Genomic DNA, 24,531 nt, shown 5'->3' on the forward strand with positions numbered 1-24,531 from the left:
AAACAAGATGGTAACTTAAAGTTAACACGTCAGATTCCTCCTTGCATACATTTTACATCAACCTCTCCTCTTCCTCTTTCAGCCTGGATTTAAAGTGGATTAAATGCATCTCTCCAATAATAATCCGCTGAAAGAATCCCTAATCAGATTCTTGCTCTGAGTGTCTTCATATCGCTGCACACATGCTGCCAAATCCCCCACCTGCACATACACTCACTGCTTATCCCTGTATTAGATTCAGGTAATGGCACAGGGACAAAGGTAATTCATCTTCTGCCTCCTGCGCTAGCCTTTCATCTCCCCATTATTCTTCGTCCTTCACAAACTCTGTGCAAAGGATGTATCTGGTTCTGAACGAGCACACCAGAAAAACAAGGCCCCTCTGGCCACCTGAGCACAGACGGGAATGGCTCCAATCAGCCGATCCAAAGAGGCTGAAACAGACCCCAATCCGTCTCTGGAGCCTCGGCCAGCACTAGACAGCAAGATCCGCTCGTTCTGACACCGGCTGATGAAGGACTTGGAGCAAGTTTAAAAGAGGATGAAGTATTTGGATCACCGCAGGACATGAAATTCAGCATGTTCTGCTGCCGCTCTCCACTGTGAGCAGTTATACCCAGAGAACATATATATATATATATATATACACACATCAGGATCCGGATGATTCGGGAGACACTTCTCTGCTCATGAAGACAACTTCCGAGGAATTTCTGTTCTGAGGAGGAGCGACAGTGTTGGGTGTAAAACATAATAAAAAACACTGGAATTTTACGTAAGCCATTACAAGAGCCCTGCCATTGTTTTGCGCAGCAAAAAACTGTGTTAGAGGGTCATTTCTTCAGTTCTTAATCCTTTACTGAACCTCATTCTGAAAGAACAATCTTCCTGAAGGTGTATAAGATCAGCACCTTGTCTGAGTTTGTTGTGGCAGCAACACCTGGGAGCTTGTGTTGCCATGTTGGGTCAACTTTTAGATCCCTAGGTTTGTTAAGATTAACACAAAGAAAGCCTAGCAAGCATTTTTTTGTATGTTACAGAATTAGTTTGCATTTGTTGTACATTTCACAACTGTGAGCATGCACTCGTATCTAGCTGCTTTAACGTGCATTTCCTCAATGCGGGATAAATATTCTCATCTTCTAATTTCATTTAATTTACTCTGACTTTGTTGTTGAGGTGCAGAAGAGCATTTCACATGTGGTCTACGCAGTCAGATTTAATTTCTAAAACTGTTGCTCTTTCTTGTTTTGCACGTGGACACAGCTTTCCACCGTCCACAAGGAATAATTCTACAGATTAACTGGGGGATGTTTGCAACATGGACTAAAGTCAACATAGGAGTCTGATGTGCCAAAAAAAGGGATTACATGTAACAGGGAGGGGTATGAACTATAGTGGAAAGAAGGAAATTGTCAAGTCTGACTGAGCTGAGATAGGGGGAAGATGATGATGATGAGGAGGAGGTTAGAATTCATCACTAAACAGTCCATTAATCAAGCAAACTCCCACTGCTCCGGAAATTTGACTGCCATCTGCTCTCTTGTGGGTAGGGGAGTTAAGAGGGGGAGGTTGGGGATAGAGAGAGAAACTGAGGAGGAGGAGAAGCTTGAGTGTGGACATCCCAGACAGGCTCCATTAGAGGTCTGACCACAGATAGTAAGACTCCCCACTGGGCCACCCATGTGGAGCTCCCACTGAGTTTTCAGGAGAAGACAAGACAGGAGACAGGGGGAGACAGAAGAAAAGTATACTGGTAAGGTTCTTTAGTAATGTTACACACCATATCTAGAGCTCCAATGGCCTTTTGGAGAGCATCAGCTAGTCTGACAGCAGGTGTCAATCCTCCAGTGATAAAGCAGGCCGACTGTGACAGAGTCTCTGAAAGAGAAGGGACATGTGATTAGTTCCAATCTTCTACCCACAAAAAAACTAGCAAAATTAAGCAGTACAGGTTCACTGAATAACGTGCAGATTTTAGTAAAGGATGTTTAAAAGAGCTGTTTGCCTTCAAGCTCGCTGCTACGACCTCTAATTTGCAGAATACAGTGGTTCAGTTAAATGTTATCAGTGAGTTGCAATTAAAAATGGATCAAATAAATTTAACAACACGTGTAATAAAGATGAAACGTGCCAAAAATGTGGAAAAAAAAATTAAATCGTGACTGTGACTCTACAAAACACTTTTTCTTGTAGATTTAGTAAAAGACCTAAAACAAATAGCAATATTTGGTTAAGTAGACACCATTTCTTTTTAAGAGTAAACGTGCTAGAGAAGTGTCTGGTGGCATCTAATGGCAGCTTTAATAATTTATTATGTGTGTTAATGCTAAAGAAAGGTGCTTCAGTAGTTCATCTATTATTTAGCTTGGGATGCTGTGGATTGTTCTTTTTAAAAGGTCCCACTATTCCTTAAGCTGCAACATTTAAAGCCATGTTACTTATTTTTGCAGTTATATTAACTGATATTCATGTAAATAAATATCAAATATAAGGATTTTTTTATTTTAATAAATTTTTTTTACCATTTTAAATTACAGTGTTAGTAGTGAAAAATAGCCTGTATTAGAAAACACTGTAAGCATACACAGAGCTAACTGTTCATGGACTTTTTTCTTACATTAACACAACAATCTCATGTACATGTTGTTTTTGCTGCGCACTGTGACTTTTCCTCCGTTCTCAAGGATTATCTATTCTTTCTTTCCTTGACTCAGTGCAATTTTCCATCAAGATCCCGGTAAATGAAAAGGATGGGATAAACTATGGAAGGTATTTTTGACCTTCCAGCTGTATCTCTGATGTCAGCATTTGGTATGAAGATCTTTATTCTTTAACACAGTCTGAACCCTCATAGACAAACTTTCTTTCTTCTTTTCCTTTAAGTAGTCTTCAGAAATAGTTCTCTTCTTGTGTCATTTGGCATATCTCAGCCTTTTCTCCTCATTTCCCATCTTTAAAAATGGCTTTTTGACAGCTATCCTTCCATGGAGACCATTTCTGATGAGGCGTAGTGATGGATGGTCCAGATGCATCTCTCAGTTCCTGTGTTAGGGTTTTGCTGGATTACACACACACACACACACACACATATATATATATATATATATATATATATATAATTTTACTTTTTTATTTCTTTTCTATGTCCTCTTTAGGACATTACTTTCAAAAGCTTTTGATCCATTGTAGATTTTTTTTTATTTTTAGGCCTGCCACTTGTTTTTGTTGTCCTCCACTTGACCTGTTTTCTCAAATTCTTTAAATACACAGTACAAAAAGTAGAGATATGCCAAAATTTCAGCTATTAGCTCTTTGGGATTCACCTTGTTGTTGCAAAAATTTATATTTTAAGTCTGTTAAACTGTGTTATCTTTGGCATTTTTCTATGTGGAAAATAAAACATTTTTGTTAAGTTGTTTGTTATGTGTTTTATTCCTTAAATTAGATATCTTTTTTTATGCTTGAATGATTTATAGGTGAGTGTTAAGTAGCTTCAACAAGTGCACACATTTCTTGAAAAATGGTCTGTTTAGCGTAAAACAGCCAATGTCCAAAGAGTTTGTTTTTAGAGACGTCCAGAAAAACCAAAGAACTATGGCAAAAAAAAAAAAAAAAAAAAAAAAAAAAATATTACAACAAAGTTTGGCTTTCTTTTTGCACATTATCCTGAAATTGTAGGGCATATTTCCAAAACTTAATAGCCTGAAACTACTTTGTTAGTTGGTTAGAACAGAGTAAAAGCCAGGATTAACATTAGTCGATTAATATACAATTATGCCATTACACCAACAGTTGGCTGATAGAAAACTATGACTCACCAACTGGCGCACAATCAAATGAATAAGACATATCTGTGGTACCATTTAAAATTTTCAGACAAAAACATTATCATGGCAATCAGATAATTGCAAATTGCTGCAAAATAATTAAGACCTCCTATGAAGCTGTCTCACTTGAGAGATGATCACTGAGAAATCAAATCATAAATGTCTGCAGAAATACACACTTCTAACCAGCATAGACACAAACCACGCGCACACAGCGATGCCTGTACATGAGAGCACACAGAAATGCAAACACACATAAACTGAAACACTCAGCAGTTACTCAAATTGACAGATGTGAGAACTTCCTTCCACATCTTTTCTAAATTCACACAAAGAATTCATTCACTTGGGAGGCTCTGGGAATTATCGCTGTGCACCTTATGTCATCATCAAACAGGTAGTTGTTGGTACAGGTGCTGGCAGCGTGAAATATGGGGCTGTGTTTATTTCCATTGCTCTGATTGTGATGGTCTCCCTTGTCCTGACTTGCTCCCCACAGTATTCACTCACTGCTTACCCCCGCCCTGCTCATATCAGGCTAAACAATGCGACAAAGAATGTCTCACTCTGAGAACAGTGACAGGATATTCAAGTTCAATGTCACCTATTCACTTCCACCTCCAGACCACACAGAAAAGAGTCAAAACACACTTGCACTACTCATTTAACCTGCCTAAGAAGACCTCGGGGAAACAGCCATTCGTGTAAACATGTCTGCATACATACTTTAAAATGTAAATCGATTTAAAAAATTTTTTTATGTACAAACACATGCCACAGACCATGTAAAGGTAAATTTATGACGATGGCAACTCACCTTTTATGATGGACTCTGCTGCAGCCAAATCCCGTTTGTAGGTCACCTGGGGGTCAAATATCTCTTCATTCAAAGCAGAAAAGCAGCTAAGATAGTTGAGATGTGTGCATCACCTGCTATGTTTATGGTATCGCCTGTGTGTTACATGTTAGCATTTTAGCTTATGATTGGGATAGTGAAAGGATCATCAGAGTTATTAACATCACAGTTGCCTCTACCAATGATTCAACACACATTTGGATTTTATTTAGAGATGTATTTCTTTCTGTTTTAGTGCCTTAAAAATGCAATAATTTAATAGCAATATTTCCAGAAAATGTGGAGCCATTTAATGTACCTGGCAACATTTTGACTGTAGGAATCCAGGATTTAAATTTGATTCATGCCATCGTTCCTGATGCCAAAAAAAAGTTTCTGCACTGCTTAAATAAATCCACAAACATATTCCTTGCCTATGAAAATGGTATCTGAAATGGCACATTTTGTTTCTGTTTTTAAAATAAAGAGATTAGACTCAAATGCAGTCTTTTGGTTTCAGATCTAGTGGCTCCATAGATCAATGCACACTAACCATGAACAATAACTGTGCAAAAATGAATGAAACCCTATATCCAGATAAAATACCAAAGTTAAAGTTTCAAACGCTGTTACTAAGATTTTCTTTATTGTTACTAGGAAAATATGGACAGAAAACCAGATCACAGACACCAGAAAGAGTCCTGCTTTTGACTCTGAATTATGCATAAGACTTATGAGGGCATTGCTGCTCCTCTCTTTTAGTCCAGTTAAGACTACCAGCAAAGAAAAACATGTTTTTGTCAAACTGACGTGATCATTTAAAGCCTAAAATGCATAATCACAAAGAATTAAATACATAACATTACAACTAGAAGTAGTTCAACATTTGTCAGCATCCATTACTTTTGATTTAGGAGTTTGCTGTCTGTGGTGTGCATGCAGCTGTACAACTCAAAATGTCACTAAATGCACAATCCAAAACTCAAAGTAGACCCCTGGCAAGCTCACCTTCCACAGTGTTGGAGGGCCCTCAATGAGCTTGGCATTGGTGCCACAGTACTGCAGAGCCAGATGGAGACACTCGGTGCCAAACTCAAAGTCTGATTCAGTGCACTGCAGAGAGAACAAGAGCACAGCAGCTGCAGATGAGTGTTTACAACAATATATTTTCATCAGTCCTAATGGGATTATAGTTCACTATGTTGACTGATTGACTGGATGGGCCCCCTTATATGCATATAATATATCCCTAATGACAGACCTTAATACAAGATGGACATTTTCTAAGTTTAATGGTTTCAGAGAATATACAAGCAGAAAAAAGAATACATACTTCTGGTCTACAGGCAGTGAAACTTTCACCAAAGATTACCTTTCTGAGGAGTTAACTGTAAATTTCACATCAACCTACAATTCTGACGTCAAATTTGTTGTGGAAATGTAGAGTGTTCTCTTCTGATAGTTGCATTGTCAATCAATGATCTTGTTTTGCTGACAGCATTCATCAAAATGTGGTTATCTTGGACAACACTTCACATTTTCAAAATATTAATCAATGAGCATTTAGTTAATAAATAATATAAAATGTTTTTGGTTCGTATCTTGACAACTGAGAGTTTTAGAACAACAAAATCTGTAGAAGATTATTATTTTTTATCTAAGCCACATTAAATTTCCATCATTAAAAGTTTTCTGCATTCTCTGCCGAGGTGTCCTTGGCTCTGATTAGCTAATAAACGCGTGGGTGTGGTCGAATCAAAGCAGCCAAGTGACACCAAATCTGGGTTCTTTACACAAAATTGGACCAACTTCAGTCTAGATTGTAAAATTTAATGCTATTTCACCACTAGAGGGCACTAAAGTCAAAAAGTGAAAATTAGCTGTTTGCAAACAGGTCCTCATTTTGAGGACCTGCCAGTTAAGGCAGTAAATCTTAAACATTATAAAAATTGTTTGCTGGGTAATATTTGACTTGATCTACATGATCTTTTAATTTCATAGATCAAATGTTAACCAATGGGACCATTTAGCTAGGTATTTATGATGGGTGTCACCATTTCTTCGTATGCAACCATAGATAATGAATATTCAAGGAAACGCTGCAATTTGGCCCCTAAATGCAAAGGTCTGCTACACACACTTGATTTATTTCTCACTCAATGAGGCATTTCTTTTAGTCTGGCTTTTTTCAGCTTACTTTGCTTGTACTTTATAACATGAACTTATTTCTCTTTCTGGATCATTTCATTTTGCTGTCTGTATTGTGATCCATGGCAGTATTTACACAGAGGAGGCTCATAACATGACGCTGCCATCGCCACATTTTTCAGCAGACGTATCAGAGGATGCTGTTTTCTTTGGCTGATGGACTGTTGGCCCTGTAACACTCTTATCTTTCTGAATTAAGATTTAAATGTCAATGAGTGGCATTATCAGGTTCATAAGACATCTTCCAACATTGTTCTCCAGAACAAGTGAGATGTTTTCTTATGGAACTGGACGTTTCATCACTTCTGTTTCTTCAGAGGAAAATGTCTGCCAAGTCCAAGTAGTTGGCTGTGGACAGTTCTCCATCACATGATTACATGTTAGCTTGCAGGATGGAAAGGTAGGGCTTTTTTCTTTTTTGGCTTGATTTTTTGGTTTTCTATTGTACGTTGCCAAGCAAATGGAACCAGTACCAACAAATTTTGCTATATAATAAGGTTAGTAATGAAAGCTCAGAAATTCAAATCATGCTCAGCACAGTTCTCAGATTAATTGATGACACAATATGATGTTGTGATGATCGTAAATCCTTCCTAAGTTAAGGTGGTACTACCTGTAGTAGAAAACAAAATGAGCCTTATTGTACCCTATCATGTAATGAAAAAACACCTCTAATGTGGAGTGAATGCTGTGAAGAACTCAAGCCAGAGCAATGATTGGTGAACGTTTAATTCATTATATCTTCTCTTTCCCTTTAGCTCTGTATTTTTTTTTTTACACCAAAAATATATCCTCCATTTTAGCAGCTAAATGCTCCACATGTTCACCAGCTGTTTGCTAACGAGGTCTTTTTGCTGTTTGGTCCTTACAGTGGCTTCATCTGAGCCATTTTTGCTGCCTGCTTCTGGTAACCATAACAACAATGTAAATGTTCGTTATGTTTCGTTGCCCTTGTGGCAGTGAGTTACTTCTCTGCCTGAAACCATCTTAACAATGAATAATACAGATAACGCAACCAAAGCTCAGTTTGTGAGGACCACAGTGAAGTTTAGATTCAGGCGATAAACTTTTGTCTGAACTTCAAAGACATATTCAGACTCTCAGTGATTATAACAAAGTAATATTTTATCGAGCTATAAAAGAGAGGGGTATTTTATACCAGAAACCATGAAACTACAGGGAGAAATTGAGGCAGAAAATATGCTCTTGGTCTTGAGGTAACATAACCTTTAGCATTTTCTTCTAATACAAAAGCTCTCACTGGGGACTGGATAAAGTGTCTCCTCCTTTGTCTTTTTAGCTCTTAGTTCTTCTCCACTCAATGGATGTCAAGCTACAAATGTGAAGCTCTAAGAGATTTTTCATGAGCATGTCCCAAAGTCCTAACCTGACAGACACCTAACACTTTCCCCTCTTTATAAAGCCTGAAAAGAAGGAGACGCACTCTCAATCAACCTCCCCGGTTTGTCTTTTTTTTTTTGCAACTTGACTAACCTTGACACTGCAGCACAAGAGTGAGCTCATTTTTGAACAGGCCAAAGCCAACAGGGCTCTCAGAGCAATCTGTAGATCCATGTGAGCCAAGAATGAAAATAACTTCAGACAACTACAGCGTACTCCAGCTCCAAGTTCGCTGCATCATTCAAAAACGTGGCTATCTAAGAACCAACTAAATCAAATCAAGGTTAAAACAGCAAATGCAAAGTGTCTGAAAAATAAACAAGGTCAACTTCTGCATCTCCAGTTTCACGTTCAGCTGGCCTGCCATGCTTTAAAAATAAGCTCCCGCTTTCAGAGAAGAATCAACACACTTATGACTCACGTCAGCGAATAAATTCTTTCCATTTTGCAGGTACACATATTAAATCTCACTTAACTGCAGAGACAATTCGTCTGAGCCCACCTAAATGAGAAGTGCAATTTCAGAGTTCCTTCATCATTTTTCCAACTGAGCTTTTGTTAACTTTTGTTCCACAGACTAATCTGCAGCAGAGTGGCAGAATATATCAACTTGTCATTTCTTTCCCAGATGCGGTGGAGGCCATGGGAAAATGATGGCAACCACGCCACAAGTAGCTCACAGTGAAACCCTGCAGGTTCTAGCATTCAGCTGAACAATGAAGGACTGTAAAGACCAGATATGATGTGTGAGAATCATAAAGCCTTTTGTTATCCAAGTTTTGTTATTTTGACAACATAAATCTTATCATTTCAAAGATTTGAGAAACTTTTAAAGTCATCTTTTAACACCAGAAGTAAGAAGCACATGCCTGCAGGAACTGATCGGTCCAATCTGTGATATTATGTGTCGTCTTCTCTTACAAATGTACCTGTGAAATCATCCTCTTCAGTGTATGTGGTTTGGAGAAATCTTGCATGGTTTTATCAGCCCCATTGTTAACTGTTAGTTAAACAAATCCCAAGTTGCACAAAAGGGTGTGTTTAACCGATATTTAATCTGTTCCTATGTTTATAACAGAAATCTGGGCCAAAAGCTCAGAGTTGGGATTTTTACAATAGTTACATTAATACATAAATCCCTGTTTTAAAAACGGAAGAAGTGCAATGACTTGAAAATGCATTAAATGCTATGTTTAATTTAAAATATAGCAAGGACAAAATATCAAATCAAGAAGGCAACTGTCATGCACAAAACGTGCAGGTTCATGCTGTATATTTGTATGTGCAGAAATAACAGAAAGGAAAATGCTTCCTTTTTACTCCCAAAAAGCCAAATTCATAGAAGAAATTACAAAATATGGTCAAAACATATATGTAAAGTATTCATACAGCATCATGCTAAAAAGTAATAAATTATCATACAGTACACCTCAGACTTAATCTACATACTTTCTGACATGCTTATGTTTTGTGGGGTGTCATATCATCTTGTGTGGTAAAGGTATATTAAAGTCCAAACCTACCCTCTGATAAGCCTGATAGATGACATCATATGTAAATCCCTGAGGCATCTCGCTGGCCCTGTACTTTGCTCGCTCCAGAGAATGATCCAGGTAGCCCTCTGATGTGGTAGCTATCACCGTGGAAACAAGAGGTCGGATAGCTCCTGCTGCCTACATGAAAAAAGATGAGAGTTTTATAAAATAAAGTTTTCTCATTAGAAAGTTTAAGCATTTTGTATCTTCATGTCTGTGTCAGAGAGACATTTTATTGTCTGTGTAACTTCTGAAGAGTCAAATCATCAAACTTGAGATCATATGGACACTGTATCATATGCACAAAGTAGGACAGAAAAATAAACAACATGCTTGTTTGTGCACCACATCACCATCTAAGACTGTATTCCTTGGACTTATTCTCGTATTAACATTTCTGTGTCATTTTGTCAAAGATAATAAGAGAGCTTTGCCTCTGCAGGCATCACGTTTTCCAGCAAACTTGTGCAGAACACGTCTGTATATCAGTACTAAGAGTTGCAATGAGTAGACGCACGTACAGGTAAAGAGTTGACATGCATGCTCAGAGAAGATCAAGCTTTCAGTCACCATGTACAAAACACACCATTTTGAATTTAAACTGCCTTTACTCTCTCTAGCAGGTTTGTAACATAGTTTAATGAACATGCACAAGGACAGATCATACCACATGTTAAGGTGAATTCATTCTGGCTCATGTGATCCTTCCAGCTCATGTTGGGTTTTCTTGTATAGAACTACAAATGTCTTCTGTTACCTTCATGGTAAATCCTAAAGCTCTACTCGAGATTTTAGGTTATGGATGCTGTTACATCTCAACTTCGTCCACCAGTTAGTCAGAATTTTACCTTTGAGACACGTAAATGAAAACATGAAACGTTTTTAAAGCAGAATCGATGATGAAACTGTTAAATTGGATTTCACAGTATTCCTACGTTGTACCATAATTAAGGTGGCAGTTTGCAGAGCATCTGTCTTCCATGCAGGGAACCAGAGTTTGATGCCCACAGGGTCCAGTTGGGTTCTTGGGCAAGACCCTAAAGCTACTGCCTAACCACTGTCAGTCGCTTTGGATAAAAGTGCCTGCTTAATGATTGTAATCTAACTAAATCAGCTCTGTCCCGTTGCACTATAACCATCCCTGGATTTTGATTTTGTACTTGTCTTATTTATCTCTATACTCAGCCTCTACCAACAGCCTCTTATTACTTGACTTTATTCTATTACTTAAATTGTTCTGTACAAATTTAAAGACATTTTGTGTAGTAAAAAAAGGGAAAGGTGCCCTAAAGATACATCAGTTTGATGGAATATTTGTAAAAATCCTTAAGTAATAAACTGTGAGGAGGTGAAGTACAGACACAGGAAAGAAATGAAACTCGTTCAGAGTAAAAACATAGAACTGCAATTTCTGTCACTCTGTTCTGGTTTTCTGAGGCAGAAAAAATCTGTACAGTCAGCTGGAAAATGTTACAGCACTAACTAACTAACTAACTAACTAACTAACTAACTAACTAACTAACTAACTAACTAACTAACTAACTAACCTCTTTGTAATCTGGATTCCCATAAAGAAAAGATGTTTTTTTTTTTTGTTTGAAAAATACAAAAACTGATGCTTTGGTTGTTTTTTCTACTTTAAATTTGCAATAATATGCTGCATCTTTCAAGTAAGATACACAAAAAGTAAATAAATAAATAAATAAATAGGGGAAACTTTTAAATGAAAATTTCTTTTATGCCTCCACCTTAAACAGGATTCTCTGGGGAAAAAAAAGACTTTGTATCCCAAAGGGATCTTCCTGATTAAATAAAAGTGAGGAACAGAAATGCATTTTTTCAATTAATCCTCAATAAGAACTGTAAAGATAATAACTTGACCTTGAGGTTTTTTCTTCTCTTTTTTTCCAAATATTTTTGTCTGTTCAGCCAAAACTTTGAAAACATTTCCTTGATCGTATTTGCAGTCGGCCAGCATGACTACACAACAACAATAAACCCATCTTAACAAGCACAGCTGGAGCACGCACTGCATGTCCTTCCTCTCTAGGAAACCTGAAATAATCAGCGTTTCTGAGATAATGTTTTCATGCGACGGCAGCCCGACTGCGGACGGCTTCCAGCAGCAGCAGTCAGCGGCTCTACGAGGGTGAGGATAGTGAAAGGAAAGCAAACATGTGTTCTGTGTGTTACACATGCGGTTACAATCTAAATCTTTCTGCTGCGAGTGTGTATACTGGCAAGGTGATGAAAACCAAACTGCCCGCTGTGAAAGGTCATCACAAAAACACTGAAACACAAAATAAATGGTGGCCCCGGTGCCAAGGGTCCATTTTTCTTTAAACAAGATGCATTCATCAAGGTTTTCTCTCAACTTGTGAGCCTGAACCACGAATCATCTGTGAGCTTGTTTGTTCACCAGTGGCTGTGGCATCGCTCCAGATGTTTTTCTGTACGTCACAGATGACATAAACATCACCATCAGTTTCGATGAAGCTGTTAGACTGATAAACAAAAAGTGAAAAGATGGATTAATCCTGTTACAAGGAGGCAAACTGAAGGTGTTTGTTTTGGTCTGAACTGAACCTGCCTGGAAAAGTTGACTGCTGGATTTGAGAATTCATTGTGTGAACGTTTACACTGACAGGTGAAGAATAAACCTCCGGTTGCATAAATAACTCTGGCTTTGGGTGCCTTGTCCCACAAGGTGAAATATATTTGAGTGCATGCTGCATTTGTTTACACTCAGTTCTGTAATTGACCTTTTCTGGTTTTCAGCTAAAGCTCAAGAGAAAATGAAGTATGAGCTCCATTCAAGATTCAATTTAGCTACGCTTCCCTTTCCAAGCATGAGGAACGAGTTGCTTTTAGGGTTATTTCTCTATTTGTACGGGGATTACATCGTTCTCTGTGCTGCTTTTCCCCTGGAAATAGAATTTCCTGCTTTTATAAACGACCACATTTTCCATGTTTTGACATTAAATTAACTTTAAACAGAATAATCATGAACCAACACAGTGAACACATTTCCATTTGTTTCAGTTGCTTTTCGGTTTGGACACGATTTTGAAAACACAATTCTTCACAAGGAAGACATCAGTGTTTTAGGACAGATTATAACTATTTTTTAAATATTCTTTTATATCATAGCAATTGATTTATCACTTTATCTTAAAATGCCTTGAGACAGATGTGCATTTTGACTTATATACAGCTGCAACTAATAAGTATTTTCACAAAATCCAGCAGCAGTAAGCTATCCAATGTGTATTTCTAAACGTAACTCGATAGGATCCTATATTTATTGAAAAATAAATCAATTGCAAAATGATTACACAAAATGCTAATCAGATAATATTCACTTCTAGAACAGAATTTCTTTTTGTAAAATAATACTCTAAAAATTCTGTATTACTCTAGCTATAAAGACTACTGACAAATTAGACAAAAGAGGAATGTAGAGAAGTAGGACAAGTATAAATTTCATGCTTGAGTTGATATCCTTCATCCAAAGAGAGGATGTGGATGATGCAGCTTCCCTCTAAATAAGAAATAACTTCCAGTGTGTTGAAAGAGTAGTGGACACCAGTGGCTCATGATCTTGTGGGAGTCATAGTTCACAGGAGTTATGCGAGGTATTCACAGCACAGATGATACCAAAATTAGGTTTGCACATGCACAAAATCAGAGCATTTTCACAGGATTGTCAAACTTATGCATTTTAAGAAAATGCAGAAAAACGCTCAAAAGAGCAAAACCTGCAACTGTGCAAAAAAGCTGGTGTGGTTTTAATTAAAACCACATCAGAAACAGCTATTTCCACTAACCAAAACAAGCACATAGGAGCTCCTTTCTACACTTTCAGCACATAGACTGAAAATTCACAAAAGGGGAACCACAATCATTTTCACAGCAGAACTGACTGTGTTATGTGTGCGCATTTATGCAACTATTTGCTCAGAATTTAAACATGTTTTTGTCAAGTTTTGTAAAAGTCATGTAGCCCTTTTATAGCGACAGGGATCCGTGTCAGTCCTGGTTTCTGAACCTAATTTTAAACTGGCCAATATGTTCCGAATAGTGATTTTATTTCACAAACCGTAACATCATCTGTGGGTAAAGGCTGGGTTTGTCTGAACGCCAAAACAAATAATCCATAAAAAAGTGAAGGAGGAATACTGTGACAGTAAAAAAAGACATGGACAAAGAAGGAGCTGGATGTAATGTCATGTCCATCTTTTTTTTTAAGCTGCTGGACAGCATGATGGGTGATTGAGCAGCTAACCGCAGAATTCAGCCACCGCAGCAGCCACAACCAAAGAAGCCAACGAATACTGCCCCCACCCCTGGGTCTACCACAAACAAAGACGGCAGGACGACTACATACAGTTAGAAAGCTGTAGATAATTAACAATCCATCATTTTGGTTCTACAATTAAATCCTCCCACTTTGGTTCTGGTTAAACTGGTATGAATGTTGGCCGTTCCATCAGAAAGCTCCAAGGTTCTGAGACTCCAGAGCCAGAACCAGAACAGTGTCTGTCTGAAAGCAGTGATGGTAATCCTGTTAAGAGGAGCACACTGGTCAGAAGTATAGGCTCTTCAGGTAAAAAAAAGACTGGAACAAACGCTTCATGTTTCCATCTGAGACGTTTCTAACAAAGTATTGAGAATGTTTGACTTTGCCACATAAAACAATGAAAGTGCTTCAAGAATTTCCCCCGATGAACAACAGACTAAACAATTAACAGGCAGATTAATAGATCATAAAAACAACAACTGAGTGTTGTTCAGACTGACAAAAATAAAATAAATACCTTGGTTTGATGTATTTTGGGTTTTTTTTGTAGCAGAAAACTGACAAAGCCTGCAGGCACACAGACTCAATACAGACAACCAGAACTTCCCTGACAACAGAATATGTGCTTTTTGGAGGCTGCTCATGCCATGCACTTCTACTTGTCATGTATCGCACATACAGGGAGCCCAAAGTCCCAGGCTGCAAGGATTTTGGTGTAGTATGTAAGTTCTTTCTGACCAGAACATGTCTCATGTTCACACATTTACTAGGCTAATAAAAAACAATAATAAAAATAATAAAAATTCTATTTCAGACACTCATTTTACTAAAACAAGCCTTAAAATAATAGATTTTTTTTTGGTGCATGGCTGTTAGTTGGTTTAAGTTTTTATAAAACAGTTAATTATTTAAGAAGAACAGTTAAAAAAATAAGCACAGGTCTGACACTAAGCCAACACGGATAAATTTTAGATTAAAAAGTTCTTGAAATAAATTTTTATCATACTGACCCCTTGTTCCTTGGCAGCCATTACTATCTGGTACAGAAAGTCCTCCTCCACAAAAGGCCGCACTGCATCATGTATGATGAGCACCTTGGGTCTGTCAGTTTCGGGCGTATCCTCCCCACCCAGAGCCAAGACCCCGTTGCATATCGACCTGTGGCGAGTCGAGCCGCCTGACACCACTCGAACCTTCTTATGCTGGAACCGCTGGATGATGTCCATCATGAGGTCCATGTTTTCTTTGGCAACAGCAACCACAATGCTTTGGATCCATAGCACCCTGCAAGAACACACCAACTACTTAGCAACATATGTTTCACAAAGATAAGCCTCTTACAGAAAACATGGGCTACATTTAAACTATTACTGATATTTACAGGATATTCATTGATATTCTCACATTTTTAAGTTCTTATTTTAGCTTATAAATTACTTAAAACACAAAAGTATTTTTACAGGAATATAAAACAAAAAAGCTAAAATCAGAGGATATTTAAATGTTTTTCTTAAAGAAATACTTGAAATCTATCCTTTGTCTCTGATATCCAAGTCACTTAAATCAATGAGTTTTTAAAAAATGCTAAACTTGGAGACAATTAGCTTAGCACAGAATAAAAATATGGGGTTAGAAATAGCCTCAATCTGCCCACCTGAGAAAGAGAATCTTCCTTCAAACCTTTCTAAAGTTTGCTAAATGTAATATAACAGGCCAGTTAGATGAGTGTAAATCTTATGATTGTAAGATGCAACACTACTGTGAAAAAAAGAAACTGAATGCATAAATTAATAAGCTAATTAATAATACCACCTCCTCATTAAAGCACGACTAGAAGTGTTGATTTACAACTGTGTATTTTGTTAAATGAGTGTGCTGCAGTGTGTTTTCAGATGCAACACTGGCTGTTTTTTCACACCAAATAAAGAACAAACATAAAAACTGCTCCAGCCAATCCATCTTGGTTTCCTTTCATTCGGGATCTAAATTGTATTCTTTTCTTTTTTCTTTTTTTTCCTTTCTAAGAGAACTGATTGGTCAGGAGGCAGTGTGTTTTACATGTTTGAGCTCTATTCTCGAAACCCAAACTGGTGGTGATTCACAGTAGCTGAAAGTAATCTAGCTTTATGATACTGGAAAACTCAGAGGTGCACCTAAAGTTACCTTCCTAAGCCACTAATCCTGTCTTGTAGAACGGGCTCCAGGTTGGGATTCTTGGAATCACCATTGTTGTTTCATCACCACACTGATGACCTCTGACCCTCCTCTACAGACAACATCCCTATAAGCAGTGGACCACACAAGCTGGCTCTCTGCTCATTTCCTGACAAGCAAACATAACCAACAAGCTAATGAGATGCATCTGATCAGAAAGATCAGATGTTGAAATAACTGTCGTAATGAAGCTCAGGAAGAGACTGCAACTTAATATAAACATCCTCCTTCTCAACTCTGAGTTATGGAGCCTGAAATCTGGTGAAAATATGGCTGTCTGTCTGCCAAAGAGCAATACACAAATACTTCAGCAACACCACAGTGTGATAAAACGAAACCAGGCATTCACAATTTAGAGGAAGTAAACAACGTTAGATATTAGCATGTGCTTAACAAGTCGATTAGACCTCCATGGAGGCTGAAGAACAAAATCCTGGATCCAGGTCCAGTTATATCTGGATCAACATGAAAGGTTGGGCCACGGCTTACTACTAGAACATGTTGGATGGAAATCTCTCCATAACCTATAAAGAATGTGAAGGTACCCAGTGTTGCATAATGGAACATGAGCAATATCTTGTAAGGTCTCCCACTAAATGGCTAAAATCTGTCATCTGGCAGCAAAGAAAAGATGTAGAAAATATAAATAAATAAGAAAGAAGAAGGACCTTACCAGGAATGACTGAATTGCATTGCTGAATGTAATATCCTATTTATTATTTTTGGCAAATTTATAAAAGAAAAAATATAATACCTCCAAATATATTCAATTATGGATTTATTTTATGAAGTCATGTGTACAGGACTTTATGACTCATTACAATGATAAAAGAAAAAGTGATTTAACATTAAAACTCATTAAAATGTGTTTTTTTTTAGTATTCTTATTTGTAACTGACAGATAAACTGCAATGATTATTCACAACCTTACAAAAAACTGCCTCAAAGCAAGTGAGAATACAATATAATGTCTCAACAAACTGACATAAACTTCCTATTCTCTATTGAAAAGTCCTGCTAGCAGTCAAACAAACTGAACAACCAACAAGACCACAGAAGAACCAGCTCCTCAAAAACAAACTCTGACCACTGATTAAAACCATCATGGGTGGCTGAAAGCTCTAAAATAAACACGTTTTACAGGAATCAGTCTGTGTTATACGCAACATGAGTATTCTGTTTGGACTGAGTGGGTGAATTTTGCATACTTCTACGATTTTACAAATGCAAAAAGCTCACATTCAGTTTTGGAGTGACCATATAAAAGATCTGCTGACAATGATGTGCCAAAATCTGATTTTCTGCTAAATCTAACCCCCCTTCTGTGGCTCATTAATTGCAGATAAATTAAAGTATGTCAACGTGCCATTGCAGTGGATCTTATTGGGCAAAATGTTGTAAAGGAAGATTGTCAAATTCTTGAAACTCAATTTTCTTTTATTACTTTTTAACTAAAGGAGGGCAATTTAGGATTTTTTTAAGATTTCCGATGCTAGTCTGACATCATGTGCATAATAACATGATCCTAAAAGTTGACACGAATGGTTCATACATAAAAGAGTAGAAAGCTATCCAAAACCCTAAATTTAACTTGATGTGATGTCAGCTTCGCATTCTCTATTGATCCTACATGGGAAATAGTCAAAATACTCAATTTTGTCCATTAATGTCCTTGATGCTCAAGTTAACTTACTCTGATTGCTTTAACACAGAAACTGACTAAAAATGTATTTTACGTTTCTAATAATTGAAAAATCATCATGCTTACATATTACAAGGTAACGTCAGAGAATATTTTGTCTGTTTGCTGAAATAAATCATTACTTATTGTTCACCTATCAACTCTGGTTGATTTGTGGGTGAATGGGGAGAAAAATAAATGCATGTGAGTGCATGTAAATCAGAAGGGGTCCAGCAACGTTTTTTTGCCCAAGGCCCTTTAATCCAGTTAAGACGGCCATGGAAAAAGAGGCGTGAATAACATTCTTATCTCCATTTTATTTTTTTTATTTTTTTTTCACCTGCATATTTCACCAACAGGGTGCTATCGTTTTTTATCTTATCCTACCTCTCAAATGCCTGGATAGTGTAGCTTATAAGCGGTCTACCCAGAAAGGAGCAAAACTGTTTTGGTGTTTGTAGTCCAGTTCTCTCTCCGGTGCCACCGGCAGGAAGGACCACCGACACCGGGAAGTCCACGCAATGTCCCGCTGGATGGTGGTCGCTCTTTCCGGCTTCGCAGGTTGGGAAAAACCCAGGATGAGCGGCCCTAGCCGGTTCACTTTCATCACTGAGCACGTTTGTCTGACTGACTTCCATCAGTTCATGAGTGGGGGGTGGTGGTGGTGTCAAAGCCAGTCTCTCCTACAGCTGTACATTCTTTTCTAATGGGCGGGGTGTGCTGGAGGTTAGCAATCTTAATGGAGAACTCCGTTAATACGGATTTGAAGCTAACAGGGTAACAACTGCACTTCCGGTTTATGCTTTCAGAGTAAAACACTGTAGGACTGAATTTGAGCTCAGATCAGGAAATGAAGCATAATAACGTAAATTGGAGCTCTACCGAGTCTGTAGCTTACTTAATTTTCAAGTTAGGTGATCATGCATTTTAATAAAAAGGCAAATATACTAATACTGAAAGTTCCACAAGCTGTTAAACTGAAAGCAAAATGTTAGTTTATATAATTTATTTATTCAAATTAATTTAGATAATTCTACATGCTCAAAATAACCAAGATGACTTCGGGTTCTTTTTGGTTTCCTTATTTCATATATATATATATATATATATATATATATATATATATATATATATATATATATATATATATATATATATTTTATCTCTGTTTATTAAATTTGCAAAGTGATTCACTGAAAAAAAGACTGCCATGTCCTCGAAAACACCATAAATTTCCATCTTTGTGAAATTCTCTGAAATTTGTATGAGGAAACGTGTTAGATGTAGGAGTGACAAAGAAATCTTAATTATTCTTGTTATATTCAAGTGGAAAATACAGTATTTGGGAGCTGTCAGTTTATTGAAACATCAGGTGTCAGGTCTTTACTTGCCATTAAGTTGGAATATTAAATCTTAAATATTAATTTTAATATTTATTAAATATAACATGGTAGAGTACCATGTACCCCTATTTTTTGCCTTATTATTACAGTGACTTTTCATTTTGCTTCAGTGTTTGGCCTTTTAAAATATATTTTGAAAAGGAGGAAATTAGTTAGGTAAATTTCAGCAACTTGACAGTTTTAGAAACTAATTTGTAGCCCCAGGTCATAAATCTGTTTTAGCAATTCAAAACTGCTATTTGCATGTCAAAATTATTTCATGTTCAGGTGAGAAGTGTATTCACATGTCCTGATATTGTTTATATCAGCATCAGATGAAAGTAGATCTAAAATTAATCATGCTTGCAAAAATCTATTTGAATAAAAGACCATTTAATCTGTGGTTGTGTCTAATAGCAGAGCTCAAGTGTTCTGGCTTGATTCAAGTTTTTATGTCATACTTTCAGTCGAAGCAATACTTTAAGCCATAATTTTCCAGTGGGAACAACACATGTGATAAAAAAAAGTTATATTTATTTCATACAAAGACATATTAAGAGTGATTAATAACAAAACTTTTCCTGACTTCATCCAAATGCTGAAGTCACTGTAAAGCCAAAATGATCATGTTGCCATAAAAATATATTACATCATAAACTTACATAGTAAAATCTTATACACATGGCCATACTACAAACATACATGTTTATATATGTACAAGTATTTACACAAGTTTTTAAAAAAAATGTTTGGTATTTTTTTTATGGGTGATCTCCACCAGCACAGGTCTATAGAATAATTATAGAACATGCATCTGCTGCAGAGGGCATTTCACACCATACACCATCCTGTTCATAGTCCATTTAACAACATGGATTAAAATTTAAAAATGAGTCCTTAGTGTTCCCATTAGAGTCTCTATCATAGTGAGGAACCAGCTTCACATAATTCAAGTCCCAGTCATAGAGAGATAATCCACAACCTCTGAATGTCACAGAGACAAAACTCCTGAGGGTTAGGAGCCAGTCTGCTTGTTTCTCAGCTCTCAGGGCTGAGTCTCGTGCCAGTTCTCACTCATTCGATTCTTGCCCAACCTCCTCTTGCTTTTGGATTTGTGTTTGTGCAGGAGCTGTGGTGGCAACACAACAGGCACCTCGAACTTGTTACCCGACTCGTTGTGCTGCCTCGAGTATCTCTTGCACTTGCAGGATGTGACCACCGTGATTTTGTACGTTCTGCTGCTGCCGTCCTGGCACTGCAGCTGGATACGCTGGGTGCGGGTCTTGTCGTTGACGCACCGCCAGTCGTGGTTACCACTCCGACGAGCCCAGAATTTCCTCCCATTTGCCCCACCGATCCAGTTTTCAAGCATCTGAGCTGGGAGGCACTCGCCTGCACACACCAGTTCCTTGATGGGGTTGATGCTGGTGCAGTGGCCGTCAGAGATATACTTAGTGGACCTCAGCTCTCTGCATCCTATTTGACTTCGCTCTGTGGGAAATGAGAAAAAGATGTAAAAAAATCATCATATTAAGTATGCAAATTCCTTATTTAAGCTTCTTGCATCTATTGTCAGTAAATTCTGACACTAAAAATTACTTAACTGACTATTACTAAATCATAAATTTGAGAGGCAGAAAGAGATTTTTTTTTAAAAAAAAAGGAAGTATAATGTCAAATACTGAGACCTTATCAGTTTAGTAAAATTTTCTTTCCTACACTGATTGAGACAACTAAAAAACATATTATGGAGTTATTCTTTTATTGTGATATTTAAAGATCATGTTTGATGACTGAATATTTCTCCCATTATGTTGATTATCCCTTTGCAGCCACTGGCAAGTCACAGGAACACAAGGAAGCAGCACAAAAGCACTTTGACATTTCTTTTTCAAAAAGTAATTACACCATTGTTGCTAAGAAGAACTCTCTCCTAAAAGAAAAAAAAAGTCAAAGTAGAAGGGATTAGCAGGACTATTTCTGTCCAGCCAGGTTATTCTGCTGCAGGCGACAAACACTGTCCCCCTACTCTCCCCTCCATGACTGTAACCCAAGACCAGTTCCATTCACACAGCTCCATACACCTCAGTGACAGCGGTGGATGAATGAAGAGGGGAGAGGCTCCATTTCCCTGTCTCCTGCTACTCTACTCCTACTCCTACCCCCACCCTCATCCCATTCATCACAGTCAGATATTGGGAAATCTCAGAGAAACAATGGGACAGGAGAACATATCGACTGGTTGGGCTGCAGCCAGGTGTGATAAATGCTGCCACAGCTCGCTCTGGTGATGGGTTGAGTTACTATACAAGCTAAGTGGTCCTCATGTGGCATTTGCAACTTTTTTTTCAATATCCCTGCAACTCTAGGCCGATGCAAGACTTAACTTTACAGCCTTGCTGTCATATTCTACAGCTAGTGATGATATGTTCAAATGTTGTAATGACTTGATCTCTGACAGTAAGCCTCATATAAAGTTTTTGGGGGAAAAAGGCACCACACTTACTCCAACGTTTGTTAAATTCCTGGATACCTTTAGGGTTTGATTATTGCTTAATCCTATATACACTTGGCCATTCATCCAAGATTACCACACACTGTTGTTTGTTAGATTGCCTTTTAAAACTATATTTGTCAATTTCATACATTTCAACCTCTGAATCTTAAACCACATAACAGGAATTTAAGTTATTCTTTTTATCATAATAACTTCCTCACCTCCACTTATTAAGCCTTCTCTTATGATTGTTTGGAGCCTTATTTGGGAGGCCTGCCTCACATTTTGAAAACAGTAGCCTTAAAGGAATGTGGACATATGTCAGTAATGATGACGACGATGATGATGATATAAAGTCCTGGCTGAAAAGATCACTTGCGTGTCTTTGAAGTGTAAAAAATATAAAGTAGAAAATTTAGACTATCTCTGTGTACTAAATTTTCAAATGTGAAAACTAAAGTTGGAAAGTTTGGGAAAACGGCTGGTTGAACAGAAAAACATTTCAGGCTGCAGACTAATGTAAAATATTCAATTCATGCTAAATAAAAAAATAATTGTCGAGAAACTGCACTACAAATGTGCATTTGGCATCAAAGCAAAACATTTTTCTAAAACGATCAAAGCAGTATAAACTATTCTTGTAGTTTCTGCAGTAAAATAGACGCAGAGCATCCTGACCCTCTGCTGCAGGACCCCCTTCTTTCCACTCACCGCCTCTATCCTGCGCCGCGTTGCCCGCTGCTCTCCCGCCGGTCCGTGCGCGGTTCAGGGACACATTGCTCTGAACTTCCAGCACCGGCGCGCTCACGTGCGAGAACAGCAGCTCCGTGGCGTCGTTCTTGAAGGCTTGGCAACTCCTCAGGAGGATGCAAAACAAGAGAAGCGAATGGCACGACTCGTGTGAGCTGAGATGCATGGCTGGTTCTTGGAAAGAGGGAGGACCAGGATTAAAAGAGAAGACAAGTGTCCCGGTGCTGGATGAGCCGCTACACGGCAGGACATGTGGTTTTATAGTACTAACCGACCCGCCTCTCGCTTTGGCAGCTGCTCAGGTGCGTCTCCTTTGGGAGGTTCCGATTGGTCGCCATAAGTGTACAACTCCACCCTGTTCTATTATTATTATTATTATTTTCAGAAAGTTTAAATTCCTGGATGCTGAAGAAAATGCATGTTCCTTTGTATGATAATAATGATGATGGGATTATTACATGTGTTTTTGATTTCTTCAACATTTTTATAGCCTAGTTCAATTAAAATAATATGTGCAACAATGCTGCTTTAACATTGACTAAGGTTCGGAGGAGACAGACTAAACAAGAAGCCCACAAAGAAAATTTATTTTATCCACTTCAAATCAATGCAGCATTAACATTTTCATAATATTGGGCAGAATATAAACTGTACAGAAAAATCTGGATCTCATCAAATCTAGATTTGATAAGAAAATCACCAACTTCCAAAGCAGTCTTAAATCAGATTTCTATGCTGTTGGGAAACCCCAAATGTGAGCCAGCTCTACTTTTCAGTGGTGAGATGCTGTTCTTCATGCCTGAATGCTGCTGTGATGCTGACATAAACACTCGTTGCTTTTAGTGACTCCTGCTGTTCCTCAATTATAGAAGTTTTTAGGATTTCCCGAGTAGCAAAGAACATGTCTTTACTCTTTGGCTTATTCTTTTTACCATATGTGGAATTGCATGGCATTAAATTCAGTTAGTCTTTGATTGATTACATTTTCCATAAAACAACATATGTCTTTACAAACAAATGTCATCACAAGGATCAAGCTCTAATACAAATCAGAACCCCTCGGTCATGAAACAGTAGTGAAAAGGTCATTTAGCAAAATGTGCTTTCGTTTCAGCAGCATGATATGAGCTGAAAAACAAAGTCAGGTAGATGAAAATTCCTGCATGAATTTAAGCTGAGAGTGGGCAAAAATGTCCAGAACTGTTAAAATGTTTAACTTATTTGACACAAACGCACGCCCCGTGGGAGCTTTATTTAATTTTATAAGTTACAGTATATGTGTATTTTTTTAAATGTAGTAGAGGAGTGAACCACGTGGCTATGAAATTGAGTTAAAACATTATAAATCCTCAAAGGGAAAATATAATGTCATCAATTTTTGATACATAAATCAATAGTTATAAGTCAAAAATTATTTAAATTTTTGCTCCAGAGGGTGATGGCTGTAGGCAGTGTTGAATGACCTCCTGTTCTTTTTTGTGCTGCAGTGGACCTGAAGAAGCTCCTACCCCCTCATTCCTTCACTGTGTTGTGCAGAAGGTGAGAAGAAGTGTCCATTATGTTCAGCAACTTGTGCAGCATTCATCTCTAGACAGTCATTTCCAGGAGCTCCAGATCAGCGTCCAGCACAGAGCCAGACTTCTTGATCAGTTAGTTTAGTTTTAAGTCTGCCTATGATTCTGCTGCATCAGCAGAAGGCTGCAAAGCAGACTGCACTTTCCACAACAGATCTGTACAGAAGACTCCTTTCTTGTAGATGGACTCTATTTGTAGTCCTCCACCACCTCTGCCTCTTCTTCCAGAATATAAACAGTGCTTTGTTTACTCCTAAAATCCACAATCACCTCTTTTGTTTGCGCTCAAAATGCAATGATTGTCCCCCCCCCCCTCCCACTGAC

The 24,531-nt window shown here is 37.8% G+C and overlaps 2 protein-coding genes across 5 annotated transcripts in view; both read right to left on the minus strand.

The window, feature by feature from the left end:
* The window catches only part of crppa (CDP-L-ribitol pyrophosphorylase A), a 62,786-nt gene extending 43,770 nt beyond the window's left edge, over positions 1-19,016 (minus strand). For all 4 annotated transcript variants that reach the window (XR_006010656.1, XM_041987051.1, XM_041987050.1 and 1 more), the window contains exons 1-6: positions 18,392-19,016; positions 15,120-15,393; positions 9,798-9,947; positions 5,674-5,778; positions 4,648-4,693; positions 1,784-1,881 (exon numbers count right to left, since the gene is read on the minus strand). Coding sequence is in view for 3 of the 4 variants with exons in the window: in XM_041987051.1 (XP_041842985.1) it covers positions 1,784-1,881; positions 4,648-4,693; positions 5,674-5,778; positions 9,798-9,947; positions 15,120-15,393; positions 18,392-18,642 (924 nt within the window). In the remaining variant the exon portion in view is untranslated. The remainder of the gene's footprint in view (positions 1-1,783; positions 1,882-4,647; positions 4,694-5,673; positions 5,779-9,797; positions 9,948-15,119; positions 15,394-18,391) is intronic.
* An 882-nt stretch (positions 19,017-19,898) lies between these two features.
* Positions 19,899-22,891, minus strand: sostdc1a (sclerostin domain containing 1a). The gene is made up of 2 exons (XM_041987066.1): positions 22,595-22,891; positions 19,899-20,877 (listed from the first exon to the last, which is right to left on the minus strand). The coding sequence occupies exons 1-2, from the start codon at positions 22,797-22,799 to the stop codon at positions 20,432-20,434; spliced, it is 651 nt and encodes a 216-aa protein (XP_041843000.1). The 5' UTR covers positions 22,800-22,891; the 3' UTR covers positions 19,899-20,431.
* Positions 22,892-24,531: the final 1,640 nt, after the last annotated feature.

This window comes from Melanotaenia boesemani, chromosome 6 (assembly GCF_017639745.1).
Source record: "Melanotaenia boesemani isolate fMelBoe1 chromosome 6, fMelBoe1.pri, whole genome shotgun sequence".
Taxonomy (NCBI): Eukaryota; Metazoa; Chordata; class Actinopteri; order Atheriniformes; family Melanotaeniidae; genus Melanotaenia; species Melanotaenia boesemani.

Bases quoted from the DNA above. Each gene is read 5' to 3' on its own strand.
- sostdc1a (XM_041987066.1), bottom strand. From the start codon at position 22,799: ATGCATCTCAGCTCACACGAGTCGTGCCATTCGCTTCTCTTGTTTTGC. The intron at 20,878-22,594 runs GTGAGTGGAAAG...CATTTCCCACAG, and splicing joins CGCGGCGCAGGATAGAGGCG to AGCGAAGTCAAATAGGATGC.